Raw genomic sequence first — 20,946 nt, forward strand, 5'->3', positions numbered from 1 at the left:
GCCAGGGTGTTAAAAAGGGCCTTGTAGAGAGGCAATCACTGGACAATAAGACATTTCAACTACCATGGCTTTTATTACCCTGTAAAACTCCAATACAGAACATGTTGGTCTGCAATTTGCATGAACCTACAACATATCTTAATTTCTCATCGGTAATTATGCTGACATTTTCATGAAACCCTTGCGACTTAATGATCTAATAATGTTTCGCAAACTCATAAAAATATTCACGAGGACAACAAATTAATTTTCATGGTTCTCTATGATGAATTAAGTTCCCATATACAAAAACGTTCTAGACAGAGGAGTAATACACTAATGCAGAATTAAAGCATGTTATTATATCCTTGACGTATATAAATATATACAGCTGTTCAAAACACTACTTTGGACTATTTACGAACAGTATCACCTATGCATACAATCAGATTTGTACATTTCTGTATTTATTTATTTCACCATTTCCTTAATGGTCTTGACGATAGCAGAAGAACTGATACCAAACATATCGAGCAGCTCGGTAGATTTTCCACTACGTGGTACAGCATTCACTGCTAGGCGACGTATGGTGATATTAGGAAACTCTGACATAGCGCCTGCAACAGCCTCACCTATGCCACCTTAATGATAAAAGAATAAAATTGATTACAGTTTTGTTATTCAGTAATTTAGGATAGAGCAATTATATCTTTTTAAGCATTCCATTTCATGACAACGCTGTCAGAAATAAGTATGATTTAGGCATGCATGAAAATCTGGCAGAATGGGATCGCACATTACTCATACAGTAGATATGGGTATTATCGTATACCATATCTTAACACTAAAACATTATTAAAATCTTATTGCATGGATTTTTCTGAAAGCACATGTTCATCTGGTAATGAAGTTGGCTAATCATTCCAGATGCATGAAAAAAAAATCCTGTTGTCCAAAGAGATCCTTGAATGATCCAACCCAACAATGAGTTAATTTTACTGAGTCAACGAGACATGTTTGAATGAGTCATGGTGCATTCATGCATCAGTAGAAATGCATGTATATAATGCAAGTTACATAATAGTCAATTGAAAAATAACTACCATAGAGTCGTAACTATGCAAACAGATTTTACCTTCAGGATAATGATCTTCAACAGTGAGAATTTTACCACCAGTCTTGCGAGCATTTGTGGCAATAGTTTCTACATCCAATGGTTTAATGGTAAATGGATCGATGATTCGCACATTAATGCCATCAGCGGATAGCTTGTCGGCAGCAGCTATTGCTTCATATAATGTGACACCTGCACCAATAATAGTCACAGAATCTTTGTCACTTTGACGTACAACCTAGAATAACATTACAGACAGATGAAAAAACACTTGTCACGAATACATCTACTGTTCAATGTGATTGATCATGATGTTGAACGTCGCACCTCACGCACAGATTGTATTTGAATTATAAAAAGGAAATCATATTTTGATTCAATTACATAAACTTGTGTAAAAAATCTAATGGATAGTTTAAAGTATTATTGTGAATAGAAAGAAAGGAAATCTTTCACAAAATAACCCACATATAAACTTTTCTGTATTTTACCAAAAATTTTCACCAAGGTATAGTTGATATGGAAATGTGTACATTAGGTTCAAAATTAATGAAGAAATTCACAAAATGGTGCACTAACATCTTGGTGGGAAACTTTGCTTTCAAAAAGTTAAGTTTCTGTGAACAAATGTTGTGATTTACCTTTGCTTTACCAGGCTGGAAAACTTCATTGTTGTCATATAGCACAGCCGTAGGTGGACGGCTGCTACGAATAAAGCAGATTCCGGTGGTGTTGGCTGCTAACTCAACAGCTCTTTCAGTGGACACTGCATCACTGGGATAGAAAACAGTAGAGCCAGGAATGGCACGGAACATAGCTAAATCTTCCAATGCCATCTGGGAAGGTCCATCCTCACCTGAAATTAGAATGTCAACATTAATCCAGTAAAACAAATTTGACAACAAAGTATTAATACGGCACTTCAAGGAGCATCTTTTGTTTGATTTCTTCAGTATCATCATGAAAGGAAGTGCATGTTTCAGTTAAAAGTGGTAATTATTTAATCAACTGAAAGTCTATTGAAAGTGGACTACAAAGTCTTCGACCCACAGAGGTACCCTTGGTGATGTAACAAATTAGACAATGAGTTTGTTAGTGTATTATTTATATTTCCATACTGACAACGTGCATCAATCCCCAAAATTGGGTTACAACTGAATTTTAGAATAGAATTGTTGAAAACACAATTCAGAAAACAAACTGTATTTGTTGGTGCGCAGATAGCAGTGTAAAACCAAACTCACCTATAGAAACACCACAATGAGATCCACAGAAATTTGCGTTTGTTTGAGAAATTGCTCCCATACGAAGCAGATCATATGCACGACTGAAGAATGCAGCAAATGTACTAGCAAACGCAACAGTACGGTCACGACAAGCAGCACCAATGGCCACACCAACAAGATTTTGCTCAGCAATGAAACATTCAACGAAACGATCTGGATGGGCATTCTTGAATTTATCAGCAAATGTTGAGTTCTTTGTATCTCCATCCATCGCTACCACTCTAACATTGTCAGTTCCTATTTTAGCCAATGCAGTCCCATAAGCCAAACGAGTAGCTACCTGAAATTAAATAATTAAGAGTTGTTTTATCTATACCTAGTGATGAATAAGGACAAAAGTATGGTTGTTGCTATTGGCTATTGCTTTCACCTTAGTATCGCAATTGTATTTTCAAAATTTTTTTTTAATCTGTACATTAATGTAAGCAGCTATCATTTACGCAGTTATATAAGCCGCAATTTAGTTTTATTTAAAATTTGTTATTGTGACGGGTGTTGCACACAAGGTTTATTGAGAATACTAAATGAATACTTCAAAGTCTACTAGGCAGGTTGGATAATTAAAATACCAGGTGCCAATCAAAGTTGCCAGTACACACTAGACATGTCTGAATCAAAATACCAGATACCCATCTGTAAAGTTGACAAAATACCACATACCCATTAATAAAGTTGCCAGTACTGAGGTTTTGTCCATTTTGTTGTAATCAAATTGAAAATGAATATCACATGCTTCTAATTTGCCCACAATATGCCAATCTTAGGCTAAAATTTATTCCACACTTATTTTTCTCCAGCAGCAGAATGGAAATTTATTTCGTTAATTCGAGTAATTCAAATACATTAGTAAATCTAGGCAAGTTTATTTTCTTTTCATTACAGAATCGATGAAAACTTATGGAATGACTGGGGGGAGGGTTTATTTATTTTCAAGAATATTTAATATTGTACATGTAAGGGCCCATGCCCTATAGTACTGTATAAAGATATATAGATAGATAGATAGAATTTTTTATTTGGAGTGTACCAATGAAATCTTAAGTCCAAAAATAACAGTAACAAAACAAAACATTCAGAACAACAAAAACTTAAAGTACTAAAACATATCAAGAATATAGAAAATAAATTTTGCAAAAATGCTAAGAATGAAACAATAATAGGAAATAATTCATCCATGCTAAAATCTTCCAGCTTTGGGGCATAGATGTATAAAGCTGCAAGGAATCTAGATCTTTGTTCTTTGATTTGACAATTATTACAATATAAAATGTAATGTTTCTCATTCCCTACTTCATTGCATTCATGGAGATTAACATAGCCTGTTTTCCTGCAAAATGCCTTTATGTCTACCGGATTCAATGGGAAAAAAATGTGCAGAAGTTCTAAATTTAGTATAAGCTATTCTATGATTTTTATTTTTAATTTTTTCCAAATAATGTTCAAATTCAAAATTTTCTTTAGCACACCTGTAAAAGTCAAGCTTACAATTATATATATAATAAAGTTGGCAGTAAGCACTGGACAGGTCTGATTATCAATACATACCTTTTGTCCTTTAGTATAACTAGGTGGTTCAGATAGTTTGACTTTTAAATCCACAGCTGGCACTTCACTAGAGGGGAGCTGTGGACACAAACCATGCCCATTCTTAGTGACAATCAATTTCTGAATAGCTTCAATTGCACCTTCAGCTTTATCACCAAGAGGTTTACCATGCCAGTTCATTTGATCTTCAATACCTATAAAGACAAGTTGTTGCAAATGATAGTCCTCATTAATTCTTTTAGTACCTTTAAGATTTTTAAGACGTTATAGTCCTAAATTGCATAGCTATAACAATCAAAGAAAGCTTAGAAAGAACTCCTGTGTGCTGAGAGTATTAGAGACACATTAAAATTAATTCAAAATTTCATTTCATTTTTTTCGAGAAAAAACCCTGATTAATCCTAACTTAATTAGTGGAAAGCTGAAAAGTAAATTATTATGCAAATTAGGTAATTATTATAGATGTATATAAACCTAAAACTATTTAGATCATCACATTGTGTTAGAGTATACATGTACCAATATTCAGTGAATTAAGGCAAGTTCTGTCATAGACCATCTATGTACGAGGTTTCAATGAAATGTGATTAGAACAGAAAAACAGAAGTGATCATAAGGCAAGATGGAGTCGCCCTCATTGCCTCGGTCACGTGACGTGACGTGAAAGAAAATCTATAAGGTCATGGGGCTTTGCCTGACCTAGATTTCTCTGTCATTGGCCAAGTTGCAGAATAATGCCTACAGCTCAAAATAGTGGAGAATTGAACGTATATGATCCAATTATTATGCAAATTAGGTAATTAATATGCATGGATTTCAACAAAAACCTAATCAAATTTGCACATTAGCCCATAGCATCTATGCAGCAATTAAAAACAAACATACATTTGAGATATCAGTGGAACAGAGACACATACATACATACATACTGGCTAACTACAAAGACTCCCATTGTGTGCTTTACACACGGGAGTCAAAAATAACACACAGTCCCTGTTTTCGGACTTCAAACAAGATACTAAAATCAAAATGACTTGGTCATTGATGATCATACATCACACAGATCTAGTTCAGAGAGGGCAAAAATGCTCAACTTTGATGAATTTACATTTATTTATTTATTTATTTATTTAAATTGCTGCCATTCAACCATCTTGAACTTGATCATAAAATGAATATATGTGCACATGCACATGTGTGACATGATGTAGTTTGATAACATAAGTTTGAACATGATCAGTAAAAGCAAGTCAAAAACCATTAGTAAAAAGATTATGTATGTATGTGTGAAGTTTAATTGGTATGTTTGAGTAAAGTAGGGATAAACAAACAAGTTTAAATTCTTGTTTCCAGATTTCATCCAAATGAGGATTTATAAAGAAAATATGAGAAGATTACAATATGAATGATGTCCAGTGAAATGCTAATTTCAGCACTACGAATAAATGGACAGTATTATTTTACTATTTTATTTAGGCAAGTGCCTTCAAAATGACTGCAAATCACTAGTTTATTATAAAGTGTATTAGGTAATGACAATACTCTCATGCCCCAAATAAACATGCCCCTCCCCGGACAAATCTTCAAAATCTTATAAACATACTCCCCGGAAAATTTCCCAAATGACCGGTAAATTGTTTCCTTGCCTCTAAAATGTGCTCTTACTGATGTATATGCAAACTTTTTACTGTTCCTTGTAATTAGGAATATAAATGGGCAACAAATGATGCATTTCTAGCAATATATGTCAAGTCTCTGTTTGCCAGGCCGCAAGATGTAATTAAATAATTTAATAATGATTGTATTAACACTTACACATTCCCCAGTAGGATTAGCAATGGTTACAAATGTTTATGAAAGAATGAAAGGTTAAAAAAAAAAATTAAAATAAAACTAAGCTAATACATTACAGAGAAAAAATATTAAGACTACATTATCATACTATAAAGAGATAGAAAACAAAATGCAAAACTAAAACTGTGAAAGAAGATTGTCCACTGGGATTGCTTTAGGTACCTTGCTACAAGGAGTGTTAGACTACTGTTATTTAGCAAGGCTATGAATTGTGTCTTTGGTGGCAAATTTTTTTAAGTTTTGGATTTTGGTTTTTGCCATTTCAAATAAGTAATTTCTTTCGGGGGTATATCTTTTGCATGACATCATTAGGTGATACTCGTCTTCTACTTCGTTCTGATCACAAAGGTTGTATAATCTATTAGCAAGGGGTATTCCTTTAATTGGTTTTTAATTCTCTGTATGTTCTTAATTTATTTTTTTTCGTTTTGTTTTCAAATAGCAAACCAAACACTACCCGAGTCAGCCTGGCTGGGAAACTTTCCAGCCAATCAGTCACGGTACAATGGTAACGTATTGAGTGCAAAATTGTTGCAAGGACAATACTTTTCTCGGTTTGCGTGCCGCTGTGCGTCAATAAAAAATGCACAGGATGGTCGACAGCATCGATCAAAAACATCTTGTGCGACCTTCGTTGCTAGCGAAAAGCAAGATACCGTATAATCTTTTAAATAGAAGTCGAGGAGTGAAAAGCCTCAATTTGGTTCTACAAAAGGGGTCACGAAATGTTGAAAAATTACAGTCAATCAAAAAAACTGTTCACATAAAAAAAAAAAATTTGTTGGTAACGAAAAGTATATTTTAAAGGAAGTTTTGAATAAAAGCAAAGACATTGCAAAGATCACAATATGGTAGCACAAGTCATGCTGCATTTCACAAGTGAATAACTTACTTGTTTTCGAAATTTTGCAATTGTTGTTTAGTACTCAGTAGTGATTATAATAATGTACAAACTATAAAATCATTGAATTGTTATGAAATGCAAGTAAAATTCAACTTTGTTTCATGGTAAGCAAATGATTTCTGTCACATGTAAATGCTCGATGCGATACCCGTCATGTTTTCCATGCACACGAGACCTGAAACAACTGTTTATTGACCTGATAGGTCAAGTTGCTAATTAACCAATCAAAACGCTGGAGGGTGCCAAGGTGTTCAAATTACCCTAGCTCATTTAAATATGTTAATGACAGTTCAGTGACTTCACGATGAACGCAACACGGAAAAGTTTACCGATGTTTTAGTGCGATATTTTGGCTTTGATTTCGATGGGAAAACAGCAAGATTTTTTTTAATCGACCCGATTTAGAAAAATGAATAAACGTATCGTCCTAAATAAGAATTTACTGGGTGGATTTTTTCGGGGAAAAAAATAAACGTACCAGTACATTTATTTGGGACATGAGAGTATGTCCTTTCAAAGCAGACTATGATGTATTCATAGCAGACTATGATGTACTCAAAGCAGACTATGATGTACTCAAAGCAGACTATGATGTACTCAAAGCAGACTATGATGTACTCAAAGCAGACTATGATGTACTCAAAGCAGACTATGATGTACTCAAAGCAGACTATGATGTACTCAAAGCAGACTATGATGTACTCAAAGCAGACTATGATGTACTCAAAGCAGACTATGATGTACTCAAAGCAGACTATGATGTATTCAAAGCAGACTGATCTATTCAAAGCAGACTATGATCTATTCAAAGCAGACTATGATCTATTCATAGCAGACTATGATCTATTCAAAGCAGACTATGATCTATTCATAGCAGACTATGATCTATTCATAGCAGACTATGATCTATTCATAGCAGACTATGATGCATTCAAAGCAGACTATGATCTATTCAAAGCAGACTATGATGTATTCAAAGCAGACTATGATCTATTCAAAGCAGACTATGATCTATTCATAGCAGACTATGATCTATTCATAGCAGACTATGATGCATTCAAAGCAGACTATGATGTCTTTAAAGCAGACTATGATGTATTCAAAGCAGACTATGATGTATTCAAAGCAGACTATGATGTATTCAAAGCATACCAGATTAACACTTTCAGTAATGTAAATTTCCCATGTTGCAATAGTGCACTAGCCTTCATTATGCAGGATTTACAATTTTCTACGTAACATTCTAAGATTGAATACATACCAGGAATTCCCTTTCCTTTGAATGTCTTTGCCAAGATGCATGTTGGTTTGTTCTTGACTGTTGTTGCATCATGCATTGCTTTGCATAAAGTTTCTACATCATGACCATCAACTACGTAAGTATTCCACCTGTTTATACAAAAGTTTATATACACAATGTCAGTTTAGTGCTTTTATCAAGTTATACTAGTGATGTTTATACAAATTTTGAAAACAATCTGGTCGAACACACCTGAAAAATTGTTGACATTTTCTTTGGTATATGTACAAATTAAAATGGCTGCCAATCGGTCAATAATCAAAAAAACAAAGGAACATACATACATACATGTCTCACCTTTGTATGTGACATCACCAAATCAGTTATGGTATGTCTAAGAAATGGTTAATTATACATAAAATTTAAACTAACATGGCCACCAGTCAACCATTTTGAATCACATCACCAAAAAAAAAAGTGCATTAACAACTGGTATGATATTCATACAAACTTTGAATAAAGTCAGTCTATTCATCAATAATCAAAACTGAATGCTAAAATATATGTATCGAACTTTGTATTAAATTTAATTAAACATAATTGGTGAAATTGGAACAGAGAAATGGGCAGAATGCATAAAATGGCTGCCAGTTGGCCATTTTGAATCTTATCTGGAAACAAATATCCATCCATCCATCCATCACATAAAAGAATAACTACTCACCCAAAACCTTCAGTACGTTTACGATAACTTTCCATATCATGCTCAAGACAGGCTGGATCACTCTGGCCAAGCCGATTCACATCAAATATTGCAACCAAGTTATCCAGTTGATAAAAACTAGCAAAGTTCATGGCTTCCCAAACAGACCCTTCAGCACTTTCACCGTCTCCCATGAGACAATAGACATGGTAACTGTATTAAAAAAAAGACAAGAAAATATCATTTTTGAGAGAATGTACCACGAACTACAGACACCTGGTCTGGGATAGCTTATTCTCATACTAACAATAGTCAACTGTCAAGTTATAAATTATGAAAACGTGCATTCTGATCCAAGCAAATTATGAACTGCTTTTGCATATTCTCACTTTTGTTAAGGTGGAATTGTAACGAACATAGTTCTAAATTTATTTTAAGCTAACTCTCGCTCAACTCTCGAGTAGTTTTGCGTGATCTTGTACGGACATGACTTTAACGAGATTTCAATGAGACTTCAGTGAGATTCGTTATGGCGGTTTGTTTATAAATAGTGTATGCAACGCGAGATCGAAACTACACATATTTGTATCTTTTACCATGTTTTTACGTACTCGGGAACTGAGGTTAGTAGAACTAGTGTATTGTTCGTTATTTCGAGCCATTGTTACTTTCACAGTGTAATTTGTAGCTGTTTGATCGTTCTATGAGTCGTCGATTGGTAGACTGTATGACGCATTTGTCAAAAGCACACGCATTTCCTATGCCGGTATAAATAGTAGCTAGCCACCGAGCATGTTCTATTTGTATTTCCTATTATAGTTAGGTTGTATACATGCACTTATGTAGTAGGCAGCTATTGTGATATTGTATATCTATGCACAGCATTTTGTTAGACATTTGTAGTATTAATCTGACATTGTGTACTTGCTATTACCAGCGTATGTACCCAGTATGTGTACAGTATTGTCATGCTATTGGTAATATTTAGCCATATGATTTCCTTACATTCATTGTGCTTATTTTGACATTAGTCAGTATTTTGTGGTTACTATTACTGTGAGAGAGTATAGTTGGTTTGAACAGTTATTTTTAGTTATATTATACACACTATGGTATTACCAGTATTGTATCGCAATAGACTGATTTTGTATACTTTGATACGTTTTGTTATCCGATATAATTTCGATTTTCCTATATTATATTTCATTGTATTGTTATATTTCTTGTTGCAGTTTTACGTTGAAATTGCGTGGTTAAATAAATGGTATAAGCAGTCAGTCAGAACTGCGTTCTTAACAGGAATGACAAAAAAGACAAGAGAGTTCTAAGTCTCCTTTTGCTATCACAGCACCCTCATACTGCAAATTTGAAAATCTTTTGTTTTTATGCACTATTCACAATTTGTTAGCTTTCCCATACATTGCCTGCAATGTTGCAGAACAATATTGTGCTTTTATTGTATGAGCACACAGCATGTAATGATACAATACAAGGCCATGAGATGTGCAAACCCTTGTCTGTTTCCAAAGAAATGGCCCCAGTTGATGTATAGTGATAGGAAACGGACCATACAATTAGTAACTATACCAACCTTGCTTTATCAATGTATTTTCCAATATATGCCATACCACATGCTATACTCAAACCTTGTCCCAAGGAACCAGTGGCTACATCTATGAAATTAAGTCTCTGAAATTAAGATACTTATTTTAATTATGCACAATTTAAGCAGATGAATTCCAGCAAACAAAACCACTAGTGAAACTAACTGTCAATCAATAGATACAGTTCTGTCACCAAATTCAAATACATTTCATCCATTAGTAACACAAGTATCTTTGATTAGTTTTCAACAGATCTGAATAGTGAATACAGTATAAAGACAGATCTGATAATTGTAGCAAATATTGAATTTCAAGATATTTTTCCTGTCTAAAATTCAGTGCAAATATTTTCATTTTTTTAAAATTTACATGAAATTTCATTAGCATTTTGGACCATACAGAAAGTTTCAGATATTGCTTTTAGTTTTTGATCAAAAGGTATGTAAATTTTTATCAACATTTAACTTAGGGAGGAGTAGACCACACAAAATCAATGGTGCTATAAATTGACAATGCTGCTAACAGGGATAAGCTTTCAAATTACTTAAAGAATTCAGGTTTTGTTATAGTACATCCATCATTGAGACCCAGCACGCCTTGTTAGGTCAACTATTGCATCCTTTGTGGCACTATTTATCATCTATATATTATGCAAAAAGAATTGAATGCCATAAACACTTACAGGTGTTGGATGTCCTTCCAAATCACTGTCAATCTTTCTTAGATTTAACAAATCTTCTTTTGGAAATAAACCAGCCTCTGCCCAAGCTGCATACAGAATAGGAGCTGCATGGCCCTGCAGAGGAACATATTACAAGTTAAAGAATTGTGGTAACCGAGTGTTCGCCTAACAACTAATGAACACATTGGGAAACGGCAATTAACAGTTAAACTCTGGTTTATTTGTGGAACTGCAAACTACAACTTGGCAAGCTTTGCCACCATTACAAACTCAAACCAGGTCATGTGTCCACTAACAAAAGAACATCGAACATACTAAATATTATCACAATTTGTAGTGACAATTCAATGTAAAAATCATTTACTCCAGGAATTGAAAAATGTAAAACCAACATCTATAATTAACAAACCAAGTTTGAACAGAAATTAAGCAAAAAAACAAGATGGACACCAGTCGGCCAACTGGGATCCAATTAAATTGTTAAGGACATGTATCCTAACAAAGTCGTCCAAAATGGTACATTTTCAAAATGTCACTCCCATTTTGAATTGAATCACTAAACCACTGCATGTGCACAGGTCCCACATAAAGTACATGCAAATGAATGAATGAACCTTGGTCAGCAGGTTCTGGGATACTACTCTGGATGAATTGACAGATTGACAGACAGCAAATTATAAATCTCCATTTTGAACTTTGAACGGAGAATCAGTATACAAATTGATTATTGCACATTACCCCAAAGTACCACGAAATTACTAATCAAAATCCACTCTGAAGTTATTGGAATTATTAACACACACAAGTACAAACAAGAGACCTATTACAGAAATGCTTGGAACAAAGTACAAATCCAAAGTGGACCGAGTGTCGTAAAAACATGGCCTCTACTTGTGTTGTCCGAAAGCTTGTACACTCATTATAGCCAACCAACGTAAAGATAGAAGGGGTAGCACACGTATGCACCAATTTCAAATCCTATATAATACAATATCTCATTCAATCTATAATATTCTTACCTTAGACATGACAAATCTGTCGTTTGCTGCATCTTTTGGTTCCTTTACTTTATACTTCATTTGATGGAAGAACAATACAGACATAATCTCTGCCGCACTGCAACATGATGTTGGATGCCTAGAAAATTTGAAAAATTTAAAAAACAATCAAATTGCCATCATATTCCACATTGTTATTACATCACTTGATTTTTGCTGTAGATGTAGATATACACAGGCAATGAAAAGAGACAAGGTTACAAGGAAATGTTAACACTGGTCTGCCACATGTATTAACGTCTTAATTATGACATGTGCTCCAGATTACTGAAACTGCACATTCTGATTCCCACTTAAGACCCTGGTTATCTGATGATATCTGAGCAATGTACAAAACAAACAATGAATGGTTTTTTGGCAATTCATTGATTCAGATAGCAAATGAGCAGAAACAGTTAAAAAATTAATCTGTGATTCAGATATTCTATAAAAGTAACTATGCATGCTACTATATACAACCTATACATCTGAAGGCTCGGATGAATCAGCAGTGCATATGCCATACCAATGTTTGTGTAAAGGATTACCTGATGACCAATTTTCAGGGATTTTTTTAAACCAGGGGAACAGGGGCGCAGCACCCTCATGCCATGGCTATGCGCCCCTTACCCCGGGGAGCAGATCCTCTGACAACCAACAAATTTTCAATGATAATGGATCACATGTGGCCACAGTCTTCAACTGTGACCTGTCTGATAGTAATTTTGGCCCCAAGGAAGCCATAGAATGCTCCATTTTAACTTAGAATTATCAAAAACTCACACCCTGGTAGGGAGAACCCCATCTCCCTCACTTAGTGGCACCACTGAATTGCAATGCTCCCTCTTGCAGTTTTTTTTATAGAAAAACCCCTGAATTTTTTTTAAATACCTAATTACGAAAATGGTTAGTAGACGATCAGATGACACAATTATTGTTGTGCATATGTATGCCATAATTTATGTACTATGTATAACATTTGAAATGAATTTCCCAAAGCACATACGAGGTCTTGAATAGAATTTGTCACAAACAAAATGGTAGTCAGTCAGTCGGCCATCTTGAGTCACAAATCAAAGTGATGTGCATCAACTACTGTGAATTTTCTAATTTAGGCGTAGTTTGTTTGAACATTTTAATATAGGCTTTTTGTAGTCATGAATACAATGTTTATTGTGACTACAGTGCATGGGTAAACTCTTTTGACAATGAACTGTTATAATAGTTTCTTCATTGCTCAGTTTATCTTTTGAAAACTACGAAACACGGTCAGTGATATTCACCTTTTTTTCACAACTATATAGACCTTTTCTAACTAACTTGCTAATTCTAACTACCAAATATCACAGTATCACTACCAAGTATTACAGCATTTTGGCTCATTTTTACCAAATACAAAGTCACTGAATATTTTTGTACTGTTTTTGAATTTGCAGTATTGATGATTTTAATGTGTACATATGTTAGTACATACATGTACCTATCAAATCAAATCCTGAAAAAATCTTTTTCCCTACATTACATGTAGGTGATAGTTGAGCTTCAAATCTCCAAAACAGTGCTAAACACGCCATTGCTTCTGTTTTAATGCAACATGCATGTCTATTTTGAGAAATAAATCCCAATATTCTGACAGTCAGAGTGAAGCAAAGAGGATTAAACCAAACAGTAACCCACACACAAGTCCTTACCCAGAATTTGCAGCATTGGTAGCATTGATACTATCAATTCTCAGTATATTAGCGATGTCTCTCAAATCCTGCAATTTTCTAGCATCCATTTTAGTAGATTTAGACCCCATGCCAACAACATACTACTGACTAAATAAAACCACACCCGCACAATCCGCCCTTCAGATTTGGCCACTTGCATTTCACTTGTTGTTTCCAATTTTAAATTAACTGTTTTGTGTATTTTGGATATTCCAGTGGTGTAACAGATTATATTGTGAAATTTAAATCATCTATGCTATTGCATTATCATCCAAATATAGCATTACTATTACAACCTAATCCATTGAAAATGACATTCCTTACCCATTTCTTTCAATTATTTTTAATGCCAAAAACATGATGCATCATTGAGGAAGGCAGAATATACTCTTAAGAAATAAAGTTTAACCACAATTTCAATTATTCTAAAAACTTGTTTGTTAGTTTAAAACTTAATATTAAAATTATTAAAATATATTGCTGTACACTATTTGATAGCAACAAGAATGTTATTTAACCTTTTCAATACCAATGTCAGGAGTGTTCTCATCAAAAATAAATAATTACCTGTAGTAGTCATTTATCGAAGTTTTAGGTGAAAATCTTGATCAGAAAGTACAACCAACATTCTCAATTTTGCAAACAGAATTTTGTGATAAATTCAATAATTCATATAGAATGAAAAGAATTACATGCAACAAAACAGGTTGTGTAATAAAGGCCTCACAAAAAAAAAATCAAAGAAAGCTTAGAAAGAACTCCCATGTGCTGAGAGTATTCGAGACACATAAAATATAATTCAAAAATACTTGTACTTGATTGAGATAGTGATGGAAAAGCTGAAAACTAATAATGCAAATGAGAAAATTAATATGAACAGATTTGAATGTAAAACTAATTAGGTCTGCACAATGTAACAGACCATCTATGTACCAAGTTTTATTGAAATGTGATTGGAACCAAAACAATTTTTGCTATTATGCTAATTAGGGAATTAATATAAACAGATTTTAACCCCAAAGTAATCAGGTTTGTACATTGTCCTAGAGCATCTTTGTACTAAGTTTAATTGAAATGGAATAATTAGTACTTTAGATATCAGTGTGATAGCTTAAAAGAGGTTAATTATGCAAATTAGTAATTAATATGTACAGATTTTAACCCACAATTATCCAGGTCTGTCTATTGTCCTAACAGCATCCATGTACAAAGTTTCATTGAAATGATTCTTTAGATATCAAGGGAACAGTCATGGAACAGCTAAAAATTAGCTTATTATCATGCAAATTAGGTAATTAATATGCATGGAATTTTACCAAAACCTAATCAAATCTGCGCATATGTTCAGAACATCTATTTATCAAGTTTCATCAAAATCCAATGAGTGGTTCTTTAGATACAGTACAGTTCTCGCGGAAGCTTTGGCTTCACTTCAGCGTCAGCTTCGCTTCAGCATCGCATCATTATGGCATTGTTATGGCTTCAGCGTCGCTTCAATGTCGCGACATAAAAAGTTGAGGCGGTCATCGCTTCGCTTTATTATGGCCTCATTATGGCGACAATGTGGCATCAGCATCGCTTCATCAAACAAAGAAGTACAGAACTCATTTCGCCCGCTTCCGCTTTCCAATCGCTCGCTTTTGCAACCGCTTGTTGAATTTACGCTTTATTTTCGACTGTGCAAAAATTCGGACTACTAACAATTTTCTGGTTTGCATAGATCACGGTTACTAGTTTAGTAACCGTGCATAGATGTTGAACAACCATCAAAAGTTCAAATACTTTTTGTTTTAACTATCTATAATTATATGCACGCAATTTGACCCTTTGACCTAGATTTGGCTGGGATTGACTATTTTATTTTAAACAACTTATTCTGACGTGACGCACTGCTACAAAATGTATTTCAACAGGTAATTTTATAACAAGAACAGTTTCATTTCATATAGCAAATTGCGTTGTATCCGAACGATGATTGCATCGTGTGATTTAAATTTATCATGATTTTCCTTGCAATCAATATGACACTCGTCACCTTGCAGATTGCAATGTACTTCACAAAGTTTTTGGTACCCAACATTAAATAATTAAACAAGATATCTTTTTAAAATGTCATTTTACTCTTGGTCATATTATTTTATATCCCTTACCGCCTTGAATTTCAAATGGATTACATATCGAACTTCTGTACATGTTTTTTTTTACTCTACTGCTTTTCCGTGTGAAAATAATGAGGTCATACTCATGTCGCAATACTTTGAAGCTGATGCCATGTTGATGCCATAAGACTGCGAAGCTGAGGCCACGATGATGCCACAGAATAAGCGAGGCGAACATAGCTTCAATTGTCAATGACACGAAGCTGATGCCACAATGATGCGATGCTGAGGCGTAAATGAAGCCATGCGTAAGCAACAATGATGCCACAAAAGCCAAAGCTTCCGCGAGAACTGTACTGTATCAGTGGAACAGTCATAGAACAGCTAAAAATTAGCTAATTATCATGCAAATTAGGTAATTAACGAGCATGGATTTTTACCAAAACCTAATCAAATCTGCGCATTGGCCCAGGGCATCTATGCACCAAGTTTCATCAAAAACCGATGTATGGTTCTTGAGATAGCACTGGAACAGTCGGACACACATACACATACACAAACACACACACACACACACACACAGACACACAGACACTAACTGCAAAGACTTCCATTATGTGCTTCGCACATGGGAGTCAAAAATCTGATAAATTAAGGTTTTGAGAAATAGAGTATCCACTATTCGGTCAAAAAATTATCAAATCTAAGAATCCTGTGTCATATGACACAGCGTGTATATCGACCACCGTGAATATCAACTCTGTCAATGTGGTCGTTTTGCAGTCGATTAAAAAGTGGGAAGTTGGGTGAAACGAGTACTGTAATTTAGTTTTAACTCGTACAATATTTATTCACTCACTGTTTTTGAGAAACTTAACATGATTCGTTATGGCATTCATATGGCCCGTTTTATACTCTATATTGAGGGCATTTCACAGCACATACAAGATGTTTTTATCACCAGAAATCATTCATAGATCTCAAATTTCATGTACAGAGTGACAAAAGCCAGACCTCTGCCCCTTTTAAGGTCTCAGGCTTTCCCATTTAATATATACAATATAAATCAAAGAAAGCTTAGAAAGAACTCCCATGTGCTGAGAGTATTGGCGACACATTAAATATAATTCGAAATTACTTAGCTGAAAACTAATTATGCAAATCAGAAAATTAATATGACTAGATTTGAGTGTAAAACTAATAAGGTCTGCGCAATGTAACAGAAAATCTATGTTTCCAAGTTTAATTGAAATGTGATTAGAACCAAAAAAATATGAATTATTATGCTTATTAGGGAATTAATATGAACTGATTTTTACCCCAAACTAATTAGGTTTGTACATTGTCCTAGAGCATCTTTGTACTAAGTTTCATTGAAATGGAATAATTAGTACTTTAGATATCAGTGTGAAAGCTTAAAATTGATTAATTATGCAAATTAGGTAATTAATATGTACAGATTTTAACCCACAATTATTCAGGTCTGTCTATTGTCCTACAGCATCCATGTATATTCATTGATATGTGATGTATAGTACCTGAGATATCAGTGTGAAAGTTGGTTAATTATGCAAATTAGGTGATTAATATGCACAAATATTTACCGGAAACTAATTGGGTCTGCACAATTCTAATTTCATTGAAATGTGATGATTAGTACTTTAGATATCAGTAGAAAAGCTAAAAAATAAGTAAGCAAATTAGGTAATTAATATGCACAATTATTTACCCTAAAACTAATCAGGTCTCTGCATAGTCCTAAAGGATCTATGTACCAAGTTTCATTGAAATGTGATGATTAGTACTTGAGATACCCGTGGAAAAGCTGAAAATTAACTAATTATGCAAATTAGGTGATTAATATGCACAAATATTTATCGAAAACAATTAATCTCTGCATAGTCCTTGAGTATGTAAGTACCAAGTTTCATTGAAATGTAATGCTCACTACTTATATCAATTGCTGAAAATTAGGTAATTAATATGTACTGATATTATAATAAAAACTATCAGGTCTGTGCAGTGTCATATGACATCTATGTACCAAGTTTCATTGAAATGTCATGATCAGTACTTATATCAAATGCTGAAAATTAATTAATTATGCAAATTAGGTAAATAATATGTACTGATATTACCATAAAAACTATCAGGTCTGTGCAGTGTCATATGACATCTATGTACCAAGTTTCATTGAAATGTGATGATTAGTACTTGTATCAAATGCTGAAAATTAATTAATTATGCAAATTAGGTAATTAATATGAACTGATATTACCATAAAAACTATCAGGTCTGTGCAGTGTCATATGACATCTATGTACCAAGTTTCATTGAAATGTGATAATTAGTACTTGAGATATCAGTGGAAAAAACTAAAATTGACTAATCATTATGCAAATTAGGTAATTAGTATCCACGGATTATTACCAAAAACTAATCAAAACCTAGCATTAGTTCAGAGCATGTATGTACAAAGTTTCATCAAAATCCAATGAGTGGTTGTTTAGATATCAGTGGAACAATCATGGAACAGCTAAAAATCAGCTAATTATCATGCAAATTAGGTAATTAATATGCACGGATTTTTACCAAAAACTAATCAAATCTGTGCATATGTTCAGAGCATCTATGTACAAAGTTTCATCAAAATCCAATGAGTGGTTGTTTAGATATCAGTGGAACAGTCATAGAACAGCTAAAAATTAGCTAATTATCATGCAAATTAGGTAATTAACGAGCATGGATTTTACCAAAACCTAATCAAATCTGCGCATTGGCCCAGAGCATCTATGCACCAAGTTTCATCAAAAACCGATGTATGGTTCTTGAGATAGCAGTGGAACAGTCTGACAGACATACACACACACAGACAGACACACTAACTGCAAAGACTCCCATTATGTGCTTCGCACATGGGAGTCAAAAAGGTGTAAATAATTTTACCACAAAGAATATAGTTTGAGATCCATGATGGTCAGCCGTTAGTCAATCTAATCCTGCCAGCCCAGTGAACTTTTACATTGCTTTAACCACAGTTTTAATCATTCTGATTTATTTCTAATATTTTAAAATGTCCAAGTTTTTACTTTGAGTACTCAAAGCATGTACTATATAAATAATTCCTTTTTGAATGATGTAACGTCTGAAACCAGTGTTTAAAAAGAATGCAGTTTCCAGGAAGTAGAATAAGCAAAACTCCCACAAGTTTCAACCACCATGCAAATTTGATAAATGGTCACGCGATGGTTATGCTCAATCACATTTCGAGTCACTCGTACATGCCGTTACCATCACGTGACTATGGTTTACCTAGTTCACAATCTGACAACTATAGGCTTCTTTAATAAAAAGAAATGAAAATATGATTTGTACTTGTAAAAACTGCAGAATACAAATTACTCCAACAATTTAAACATGTTGTTTTAATACCTCGCTATCAAACAGAAGCTTGTCTGCATGATAAGATGGTCTTATTTGCACACAAGATGGAGGATTGTTGTTAAACTGAACCACCCAACTTAACCAACTAACTTCATATATGTGACATTTAATGAGAAGAATAATTCTTTCCTTTTTTAAACATCGAATTCATAACGAAGAACATGTTTTAATTAATCAAGCAATTACGACTTTTGCATATGCACAGGTTAATAACGAAGTCGACCATTTGCGGTACCCGGAGCGCAGATTACCGCTGCGAATTACCACAGCTACAAACCTGCCATTATTATAATGTGACATTTGTAGTTGAGACTGTTATGGATGGGTGAATTTAGTGAAACGTAACTCGTGGTTCTCAAAACGTGGTCGGTGAATCAGCGTTTAATGGGCGTTTGGTGAATTGAATGATTCTACAAACGATACCTCCGGAAAAAACTGGGAACATTTTAGCATAAATACTTACCCAGAATTGCTAGCATTCGTAGCACTTATGCTGTGAATTCGTAGACGGTTCGCAACATCTCTTAAATTTTGTATTTTCTTGCTGTCAGGTCTATGATATTCCGCCATGGCGCCTCGTTACAGTGCGTGCAGCAGCTAGCCTGGTTTCAGGTCACGATCTCTGAGTGGACCACGTGGTTAGCGCTAGGTCATTAGAGTTCATGTTCTGTCTAATGAGGGCGTTAGACTAATAGTAGTACAGTGAGGGACACAAAGCTGTGCTTTATAACAATTTGGGAATACTGATCACCATCCTCAGCCACATTAAAATTCAAATATTTATTTCGTAGAATCATTCGTTCATGTTTAGCTCTTGATTGGCTCAAGAGCTAAACATGAGTATCTATACCCACAATGCACCACGTTCATGTTTAGTATAGTACGCTGATAGTAACACGAACAGTGAAATTAGCAGTGAGCCGAACTTACAGTTACGAACAACATAGATTGTTTTATTTCTTTAACGCTTGAGGACGTTCAACAAAAACAAAAATGTATGTTGCCCGTAAATTCTGTTAATTGATAATTGCGCATCGAGTAACAAATTTGGCGTAGTTTTCAAAATTTATGCATGGTCATTTTTGTAAACTCGATGTTGGAACTTGATGCCCGTAACTCGAACAATTCAGCGCCCCCTATAAGAACACTGTGATAGTCAAATAATGCATACACACAAGACGAAACATAATCAATTGAAATATAAAATTAGTCGGGCTGGTAATTTTTCAAGAAGATATTATATTTTTTTTTATCAAATTTAATATTTGTGAAAATATAGAATTTCAGTATATGAACAAATTTTATACGGAATTGAAAGTATCATTCACAAAATGACTAAATAATATAGCATGCACATAATAAATAAGGACACGTGACAACATAAATGTCAATGATTGTATATCTCAGATATCCCATGATGCATTGCAAAATCACATTTTCATCTTTTTAAAATTATGACCATTGCAAAAAAGTAAGTACAGAAATGTAGACATACCGATTTCACAAAAGTGTCTAACGCCTCAACGAAACGGTAGTCAAATTTTATATTTTAACATTAGAACACGGCAAATCACAAACTTAAAAAAATAAAAAAAATCTATTAGAAGGAAGAAAATTATAAAAAGTAAGGGATTTTTCACTTTAACGAAATAATTTTTTAAATTCTGACCATCCTTGAAAATGACCATAGGCCTGACAATTCTACTAGGCTGCGCCCTCTGTCGGCGGTTGTATAGGGCTTAA

General features: G+C 34.0%; 1 protein-coding gene across 2 annotated transcripts; it reads right to left on the minus strand.

Annotated features, from left to right (window-relative positions):
* Positions 1 to 53: 53 nt before the first annotated feature.
* Positions 54 to 19,863, minus strand: LOC100370704 (transketolase-like). 2 transcript variants are annotated; one of them, XM_085497215.1, is made up of 11 exons: positions 19,667 to 19,863; positions 11,931 to 12,048; positions 10,912 to 11,025; positions 10,217 to 10,314; positions 8,647 to 8,838; positions 7,944 to 8,071; positions 3,925 to 4,118; positions 2,338 to 2,659; positions 1,735 to 1,949; positions 1,115 to 1,331; positions 54 to 620 (listed from the first exon to the last, which is right to left on the minus strand). In XM_085497215.1, exons 1-11 carry the CDS (start codon positions 19,771 to 19,773, stop codon positions 451 to 453), a joined length of 1,875 nt encoding a protein of 624 aa, XP_085353341.1. In that variant the 5' UTR covers positions 19,774 to 19,863; the 3' UTR covers positions 54 to 450. The 2 variants fall into 2 exon arrangements, with proteins under 2 accessions (XP_085353341.1, XP_085353340.1); XM_085497214.1 differs by lacking the exon at positions 19,667 to 19,863 and adding an exon at positions 13,640 to 13,764.
* Positions 19,864 to 20,946: the final 1,083 nt, after the last annotated feature.

Source organism: Saccoglossus kowalevskii, chromosome 3 (assembly GCF_978046115.1).
Source record: "Saccoglossus kowalevskii chromosome 3, keSacKowa6.1, whole genome shotgun sequence".
In the NCBI taxonomy this organism is placed as follows: Eukaryota; Metazoa; Hemichordata; class Enteropneusta; family Harrimaniidae; genus Saccoglossus; species Saccoglossus kowalevskii.

Coding starts and splice junctions, on each gene's coding strand:
- LOC100370704 (XM_085497214.1), bottom strand. CDS start 13,749: ATGGGGTCTAAATCTACTAAAATGGATGCTAGAAAATTGCAGGATTTG. Junction 11,026..11,930: donor ACAGATTTGTCATGTCTAAG/GTAAGAATATTA, acceptor GTTCCTCTGCAG/GGCCATGCAGCTCCTATTCT. Junction 8,839..10,216: donor AAATACATTGATAAAGCAAG/GTTGGTATAGTT, acceptor TTTTTAATACAG/TTACCATGTCTATTGTCTCA.